This window comes from Borostomias antarcticus (genome assembly GCF_949987555.1).
Source record: "Borostomias antarcticus genome assembly, contig: scaffold_94, whole genome shotgun sequence".
Classification (NCBI taxonomy): domain Eukaryota; kingdom Metazoa; phylum Chordata; class Actinopteri; order Stomiiformes; family Stomiidae; genus Borostomias; species Borostomias antarcticus.
The window spans coordinates 651,903-661,018 of NW_028176445.1; the positions used below are offsets into that span (position 1 = coordinate 651,903).

Sequence of the window (9,116 nt, forward strand, 5' to 3'; positions counted from 1 at the left end):
CAGGCTAGCACCTTGCATGGGAGCTGCTGAGCAGGCTAGCACCTTGCATGGGAGCTGCCGCCGTTGATGTGCGAATGTGTGTGAATGGGTGAATGACAGACCTGTCATTGTAAAGCGCTTTGGATAAAATGGCTATAAGTGCAGTCAATTTAACATGTAAATAGTACAGGGACAACCCTAATTGGCAGGTTGTTCCTTATTATAGAAAAACGGTTTCGTTTATGTTTCCAAATTCAAAAAATGATGCAGCTAGCATCAATAGCATCCAGTGCTGTTGCTGGAGTTAACCACAGTAGCGCTAGACTGGTCTGCTTGCTTTGCTCTCACCATGGATGTAGTCTGGGGCCTAGTCTGGGGCCTAGTCTGGGGCCTAGTCTGGGGCCTAGTCTGGGGTCTTTCTCGTTCGGTGTCGTTTCGCCAGTCTAGTGCGGAAGCGCGATGACGCATCGCATGATCATCCGGTCTGGACCGGAAGGCGAACTGTTGTTGTAATGTTTTTACTGTAGGCTGCACATGGTGAAGTTTCGAGTAGATAACATTCGCGATGGCATCACCAGGCATCACACCGACGAAAATTGTAAAAGAAGATGCGAGGAGAACGATGGTTACGTATTGTAACCCTAGTTCTATGAGTGGAGCGGAGCCCCACAGGGCTAGCTCCTATTGGCTAGCGAAACCCAGCTAGCTACATTGACTGAAGAAAAAAACATACACGCACCTGTGTCCAACCAAGTCCGGTGCACCACTGTATAAGCGGGCTACGCCCGCACATCTGCTCCTAACCGAAATTTTCAGCGAGCAGACTGCGGGGTCAGCAAGTCTGTTCCCTGTGGGGCTCCGCTCCACTCATAGAACTAGGGTTACAATACGTAACCATCGTTCTATTTCGTGGAGCTCCGCCCCACAGGGCTAGCTCCTATTGGCATAAGCGGAGCTACACGACCGCACCATACACTCTTGCTGGCCCCAGTAAGGGAAAAACCAGTCAGGACACAAGCCAGGGCTCCAAGGCGAGACCATACTAACAGTTGATCCGACCCAAGCACTGGCCCCACCCCGCTACACTCAGTCTATCACAGCCGAGGGCAAGGAGAGGCACGTGGGGCGAGAGCTGGACCAAAGCGGTTACTCCGTAACAAGCCCGTCCCAGCCTCACACATAAACAGGAGCGGAACGTCACTAGATGGGCCTGCTCCTACCTTAGCCGAACCGGTGAGACCTGAGTGAGTCACGTCTGCTTTCCTAGCAGGAAAAGACCCCGCGGCTCGAACCGGTTCTCCAGTAGCGGCGAGACCTGCCGTGGTCCATTCTGACTCTTTCACAGGAGACCCGGCGACTCGAGCCGAACACCTACATGAAACATCCTGTCTAACGCTGGCTCGCACCGGCGGCTGTGTTTAGCACAGATGACGCCACAGAGACAGAGGACATGGATAAAAGCTAATAACGGACAAAAGGAGACGGGGACGACCAAGTCGCCGCCGCACAGATGTCCTCCACTGACACACCATTGAACAGGGCAACTGACGTGGCCACACCCCTTGTGGAGTGTGCCCGAACAGTACCAGGCAGAGGACGACCCGCAGTCACGTAAGACTGGGCGATGCCCTCACAGATCCAATGGGAGAGACGCTGTTTCGACAACGGAGAACCCACCTTCCCTGGGCCGTGGCAAACCAACAACTGGGGGGTGGTGCGGACCGCAGCCGTGCGCTGGACGTAACACGTCAACGCACGCACAGGACACAACAAATGCAGGCGGGCCTCTTCCTCGCTCGCATGAGGTGGAGGATAGAAGGCTCCCAGCTCCAAATCCTGTGCTCTATAGGCGCCCCGGACAACCTTCGGAACGAAAGATGGATCCGTGCGCAACACAGCTTTGCTCCCATCACCCGTGATGAGAAAAACTGTCAACGACCTCAGATCACTGACCCGCTTGCCCGACGTCAGAGCAAGGAGCAGCGCGGTCTTAATCGATAGCCACTTGAGAGACATCCGCTCCATTGGTTCGAACGGCGCTTTACATAGCGCATCCAGAACCAAGAGCAAATCCCAAGGCGGCGCCGCAGCCTTACGCACAGGGCGAAGACGGCGCGTGCCGGCCAGGAAGTGTTTAACCAGGGGATGCCCGAAAACCGTAGTTTTGGCAAACCCCTCATGGCATGCGGAAATAGCACACGCATACACCTTGATTGTGGATGCTGCCAAACCGCCACCATGATCCATCAGGTGCTGAAGGAATTCCAAAATCGCCTCGACCGAGCATGACTCGGGAGCGAAGTCCTTTTCCTCACACCAACGCGCAAAAGCAGCCCATTTGAGTAAACCAAGGCAGTGGAAGCTGCGCGCGCGCTCTGAATTGTACAGATCACGGCCGGAGAGAGTCCCCTATCAGACAATCTCCGCCGTTCAAGAGCCAGGCCACCAGCGGCCGTCCCAAGACCGGAGGTGCGCAAATTGAGCCCTCCGCCTGGGACAGAGCGTTCGGCCAATGAGGGATGTGCCACGGTTCTACAGTAGTCATGGCCATCACTTCTGCATACCATCTCGCCCAGTGGCGGTCCGGCGCTATCAGTATTACCGATGCACCCTCTGACCGCACCCTGGCCAACAATGGTAAAATCAGCCCCATCGGCGGGAAAGCATACAGCAGCGCCCCCGGCCAGGGGGCATGCGCGAACGCATCCACGCCCAGCGGAGGCTGGTCCTGCTGTTTCAGAGAGAACCAGAGGGGACACTTCGCGTTCTCTCTCGAAGCAAAGAGATCCACCCCTGCTCTGCCGAAACGGGTCCAGAGCTGAGCCACTATCTGAATATGTAGGCTCTACTCGTCCGGGTGAGGCCCGCCCCGAGACATCAGGTCCGCCCCGACGTTCAGACGGCCGGCAATGTGCCGCGCTGTCAGCGACCGGAGATTGACATGAGCCCATCGCCACAGCGTTACCGCCAGACGGTGAAGCGCTGGCGAGCGGACTCCCCCTTGTCGGTTGATGTAAGCTTCTGTGGTCTGGTTGTCTGACCGCACCAGCACATCGCGCCCCTGTACCAGGTGTACAAAGTGGCGCAATGCCAGTAGCACCATCTCCAACTTCAGGAGGTTGATGTGGCGCCGTTCTCCGACGGCCCACAAACCACCTACGGCCTGGGACAGACATGTACCACCCCAGCCGCTTAGAGACGCGTCTGTGAAGACAGCGACGTGAGCCGACACCCTGCCTATTGGAACACCGTGCGCTATCACGCGCCGGTCCCTCCAATAGTCGAGGTCTGCTGACAACGACCCCGGCATCCGCACAAGGCGCCGTCTGTGCCTCACAGGGTCCAGACGAAGCCGCGCGAACCATCTCTGCACGCACCTCATGTGAAGTAGGCCCAGTGACACTACCACATGGGCGGCTGCCATGAGACCCAGAAGGCGCATGATCGACAGAACCGCGATCTTTCGAGAAGGACGGCAAACGCTGAGACTCTTCTCCAGTGTTTCCCTCCTTGAATCGGATAGCCGTGCTCTCATGGCGCTCGTGTCCAGATTGATACCTAGGTAAACAATCTGACGGGCCGGCCACAGAGCACTCTTCTCCCAGTTGACTGCAAACCCCAGGTCGGTGAGATGCCTCACCACCGTGGCGGTATGCATCAGAGCCAACAAAGGCGACGGAGCCAGTACCAGCAGGTCGTCCAGGTACGCCAGGATCCTGATGCCCTGCCGGCGTAGTGGCCTCAACGCCGCCTCCACACAATTGGAGAAGGTTCTGGGGGCGAGCGCATATCCAAACGGGAGTCTGGTATATTCGTACGCCACACCCAGGTAGGCGAAACGCAAAAACTTCAGATGCCGATGAGCTATCGGTATGTGGAAGTAAGCGTCCTTGAGGTCTATGCTGGTGCAAAAATCGCCGGGAAGGAATGCCTCCAGCATTTGTCGCACCGTAAGCATATGGAACTTCAGATTCGTCACCGTTTTGTTGAAAAGGCGGAGGTCCAAAATTGGCCTCACGCCCCCCGTCTTCTTTGGCACGAGGAAGTAGCGGGAATAAAATCCCTCGTCCCTCTGGTCTGACGGGACCACAGTTACCGCTCCCTTCGCCAACAGTTCTGCAATCTCTGCTGACAGAGCGGCAGCCTGAGCGGGACGCGGTATCACTGTCTCCACTACGCCCGTGAAGGGCGGTGGGGGGCAACAAAACTGAATGAGATACCCTTCCCGTAGAACACGCTGCAACCAGCTGTCCAGGAGACATCTCTCCTGCCAGACTGTGAAGCGGTTGGAAAGAGGTCGTGCCGGAGATCGCGGGAACAGATCGAGGAACCTGCCCTATTTTTAATTTGGCCCTGACCGCCACCGGACAGCTGAGAAACTCTGCTGTCCTGGCCCAAGGCGGCCACCCTCGAAAGGGAGATGAAAAATCCCCATTGGGAGTTCCATGTCCCTGAACAGCGCGAGGATGAATGGCATTCCTGTCAAGAAGCACTTCATTCACAAAAAGAGGAAGTGAGTCGACACCGTCCGTATTGCTAACAAGCCGCCGTTGCTCATCCCATTGAGAGAAAACGGCGGAGTGTTGCAATGCGGGAAGCCCCGCCTTCTCATTTGCATGATCTGTCAAGGTGCCGTCTTTCGCAGACCGACTAGACGGGACATGAGAGGCGGGCAGTGATTTCGCGCCAACATCACACAAAGCGGCTAGGCGAAAACCATGCGACTGGTGCACGTTGTGAGATGAAGTGTGGATATCAGACACCATAGGCCTGCTCCTGTTAGCTAAAGGCCGAGCGTTGGTATCACACACACTGACGGAGCAACGCCTCGGCTGCTCATGAAAATAGCTAGCCGAGGCAGTAAACATGGAAGTATTCTCACTGACCGGTGAGCGTGAAAACTCTCTACCTGTCGAACACACAGGGAGAGGCTCGAACGCTCGGCCCGAATGAACGAACGCCGTCTGGGGGTCTAGCGCATCTTTTTCGCCGCTAAACCCCGCCAGCGGTTGGTCCCGAGAAAACTCCGAACAGGGCAGTACAGCCATAGCACTTGGCCTGGGCGCACACATCCCCTCTGTTAAAAACCCAAACGGTCTGTTTAGAACAGGGGCGGCGAGACCTGCCGTGGTCAAATCTGACTTTCTCACAGAGGACCCGGCGGCTCTAGCCGAATATATTACATTCGCTGAACTGGCGAGAGCTGCGCACGTCACGTCTGCTCTCTTTGCAGGAAAATACTCCGCAGCTCGAGTCGGTTTTTCAGCTGCGGCGAGACCTGCCATGGTCAATTCCGACTTTTTCACGGAAGACCCGGTGGCTCTAGCCGAATACATCACATCAGCTGAGCCGGCGAGCCCCGCGTGAGTCACGTCTGCTTTAGCAGGAAAAGACTCCGCGGCTCGAGCCGGTCTTCCAGCTGCGGCGAGACCTGCCGTGGTCAATTCTGACTCTTTCACAGAAGACCCAGCGGCTCTAGCCGAGAACATTACAGTAGCTGAAACAGGAGGAGATGCGGACTGCACATTACAACCAGCTTGATAACGTTGCATCATGTTTGCTTCATTCCTGAACAGGGAAACTTGCTCACCGCCGCTCTTAACAGAGCGTGGTGTGGGCACAACACAGTCACGCATCTCCACGCACCGTCAATAGGTGCGCCTCTTCCTACCCCAAGCCGGAGGCGGAGCGGTGGGCGCGCTTGAAGACGTCGGCCCGGTCCCTGCACCCTGGGCGGGGTAGGCAGGGGGAGGTCGCGGGGGAGGAGCCGCGTGCGCAGTCCAGGAGCCCGGGCGAGCCGGTCCATGGGCCGTAGCGGGGCGGGACCCCGTGGCAGGTTGTTTAGCCTTGTGTGTTCGCCGGCGCTTGCTCCTAGTCGCGGCAGCATCAGCCGGAGCACGCGGACGTGCCGGCACACTGCGCTCCCCCGGAGCAGCGAGGTGGCGAGCGAGGAGGAGCCGGTCCTAGGATGTTAGACACAGCCGCCCCAAACAACCCCTCCCTACTGACCGGTGAGTTGAGGAGGACACCCTTGTTTTCCTCGCGCAGACGAGTCAGGGAGAGCCATAGGTGGCGCTGCTGCACCACCGACGTGGCCATCACTCCACCCAGACAGGAGGCGGAGATTCTCACAAGCTAAGCAACGGCTCCGGCGGCTTCGGCCATCTCCGCTCTCCTGTCTTCATCCATAGAGGGGGGGGTTTGCTCTGTAGCTAGCTGGCCGATGTAAATGGCCAGCATAGCAATGGAGGAGGAGGCAGCCACGGCCTGCGCGGCCAGAGAAAAACTTTTGTCGGCCAAGGACAGGGTTGTCTTGTCCTTGACGTCCGGCATGAGAGGCTTCCTGGCCGAGCCCCAGGCGGAGGAACCAGGCACCAGGACCGCTGCAATGTCGGGTTCCAGAGGAGGAGAGCCGATAGCTGCTACGTCAGTCCAGCCGGTTACCCTCGTAGCTCTGCTGAACTGGCGAAGCGGACCTCTGATGGCCAACGGCCGCTCCCATTCAGCCTCGACAAACGCCTCCAGGTCAGGCATAGCCGGCAGGAGACGAGGAGCAGGCTGAGAGGGACGCCCGTAGCAGACGGAGCTCCACAGTGGGAGCCCCGTAGTCGCAGCAGCCTCCGGGACGGAGATACCGAGGTGATGCGCGGCTTTCTCCAGCAGCCGGGGCAGGTCGCGATCGAAGGAGGCGCCACTAGCCGTAGTGGCTTCTGACGCAGATTGACCCTCGTCTGCCTCGGAGAGCTCTTCCTCATCATCCGTAGGCGCGAGGGAGGTAATCGGGGCCGCCGGTTGTTGCGGGGGCGCGCCGATGTCCTCGCCGACCAGCTGGACCAGACCTTCAGTCTCCAGCGGCGGCGGAGCGAAGAAATGCGCCCGGAGCATCCTCTTCATGGGGTCCAGGAGGGCGCAGATCTCGCAGGCGGGGGACGGAGCCAGACCCGCTCTGGCGTGCTGCGGCCCCAGACAGCGGAAGCAGAGGTGGTGTCCCACGTCGCTGTAGCGGGAGCCGCAGACACAGAAACGATCCGGCGGATCAATCGGCGCCGGCAGGGGGTCATCTGAGGACACCGCCAGCTCCGCTTGGGTCCGCTGAGTAGACATCTTCTTATCTTCTTTCAGTATCAATGCGAGCTGAAAATTTCGAAGGAGCAGATGTGCGGGCGTAACCCGCTTATACAGTGGTGCACCGGACCTGGTTGTACACAGGTGGGTGTATGTTTTTTTCTTCAGTTATTGTAGCTAGCTGGGTTTAAAATTGTAAAAGAAGATGCGAGGAGAACTACCGGTTAAGGAACAATAAAGCAAGCGGATGTTGGAGGCGGGCTCTACAGACTGGAGCCGGATACCAGGCTCTCCTCCCCGAGGCTCTCACACCACTTCCGCCCTGGAGCCGGATACCAGGCTCTCACACCACTTCCGCCCTGGAGCCGGATACCAGGCTCTCACACCACTTCCGCCCTGGAGCCGGATACCAGGCTCTCACACCACTTCCGCCCGCCGCATAATAAACATGGCGGACTGCATCCACTAGCGTGGCTAATGTGTTGTGCTCGTTCTCGGTCGTAATAGCACCATTTTGATCCAAAGAAAGGTGCTTTAAATCCTAATTGAATTGGTTCCTCCTCGAGGAGAAGGATAAAGCAGACCCTTCATACCCTTTCTCTTGGATTGAAGGTCAGTTAGCTAGTTTTATTCTCAGCGTGTTCAATGAGCTAACAGGCAAGCTAGCATTAGCATAGCCTGCTAGCATCAGCATAGCCTGCTAGCATTAGCATAGCCTGCTAGCATCAGCATAGCCTGCTAGCATTAGCATAGCCTGCTAGCATCAGCATAGCCTGCTAGCATCAGCATAGCCTGCTAGCATCAGCATAGCCTGCTAGCATCAGCAGCTTCGCAAACTTTGCTAAATAAATGTGACATTCAAAGTCGCCGTTTGTTTATTTACCTGTTTATTTACCTGTTTACCTGTTTGTTTACCAGTTAGTGAGCTAACGTTAGCGAGCCAGCTAGATACAGCTAGCAACGTGATGGCTCAATGAAGGTGACTGTTTCACTGTGACATCTTGCCAGCCACTTTGACCGGGATTGAGATCAGATATCTGGACTCTGCTCTGCTCCTCGACCAGGAGGGAGGGTCAGAGTCACTCTGTCACTGTGTCGTGAGTGAGACTGTGTGTGTTTTCTTCTTTGTCATGAGACTGTGTGTGTTTTCTTCTTTGTCATGTGAAGGAGAAGCGCCGTCATCATGGGGCGACGTTCAACCTCCTCCACCAAGAGTGGGAAGTTCATGAATCCCACCGACCAGGCCAGTGAGTGACTCCCATCACCAGCTTCTTTACACACAGATAGGACTCCCTACCAGGGCCCCCATGATGGACTACCTACCAGGGCCCCCATGATAGGACTACCTACCAGGGCCTCCATGATAGGACTACCTACCAGGGCCCCCATGATAGGACTACCTACCAGGGCCCCCATGATAGGACTACCTACCAGGGCCCCCATGATAGGACTACCTACCAGGGCCCCCATGATAGGACTACCTACCAGGGCCCCCATGATAGGACTACCTACCAGGGCCCCCATGATAGGACTACCTACCAGGGCCCCCATGGCCTGTCACTGCTTCAAGGGACCCACTATTGGTGGACTGTGACATCATTGTCTGTGGAAAAAGGAATATCACTCAGTTACTACTGACATGATGTATTGATTGACCGCTTCTAGCAGTCCATATGTCCGTTGTTGTTGTTGTCGTGCTGCTCAGTCAATGTAATGTGTCTGTCTGTCCTTCCTCTTCCTCTCTAGGGAAGGAGGCGAGGAAGAGGGAGCTGAAGAAGGTATGGCTCTGCCTGTGATGTCTGTCATTCAAAACTAGTCCAACTTTATTTTAAATGCACAGTGTCTTAATACGCTTCATATAGATTATGCAAATTGGAGCCTTTCTCTGTTCTTCCACTGTAACCTTGGTAACCCTCTCTCCACTGTGTGTCTTGCAGAACAAAAAGCAGAGGATGATGGTGAGGGCTGCCGTTCTGAAGATGAAGGACCCCAGACAGATCATCAAAGACATGGAGAAGCTGGATGAAATGGGTGTGTCATCACCATCCTCCCTGTCTGTCCCATGCACCTCT

At 56.4% G+C, this 9,116-nt stretch overlaps 1 protein-coding gene across 1 annotated transcript in view; it reads left to right on the plus strand.

The window, feature by feature from the left end:
* Window positions 1–7,500: 7,500 nt before the first annotated feature.
* Window positions 7,501–9,116, plus strand: part of wbp11 (WW domain binding protein 11) — a gene marked incomplete at its 3' end in the record, with an annotated part of 13,508 nt that continues 11,892 nt past the window's right edge. The window contains exons 1-4 of the mRNA XM_084462470.1: window positions 7,501–7,656; window positions 8,212–8,291; window positions 8,791–8,822; window positions 8,982–9,075. Of these exons, the coding sequence (XP_084318596.1) occupies window positions 8,228–8,291; window positions 8,791–8,822; window positions 8,982–9,075 (190 nt within the window). The 5' untranslated portion in view covers window positions 7,501–7,656; window positions 8,212–8,227. The remainder of the gene's footprint in view (window positions 7,657–8,211; window positions 8,292–8,790; window positions 8,823–8,981; window positions 9,076–9,116) is intronic.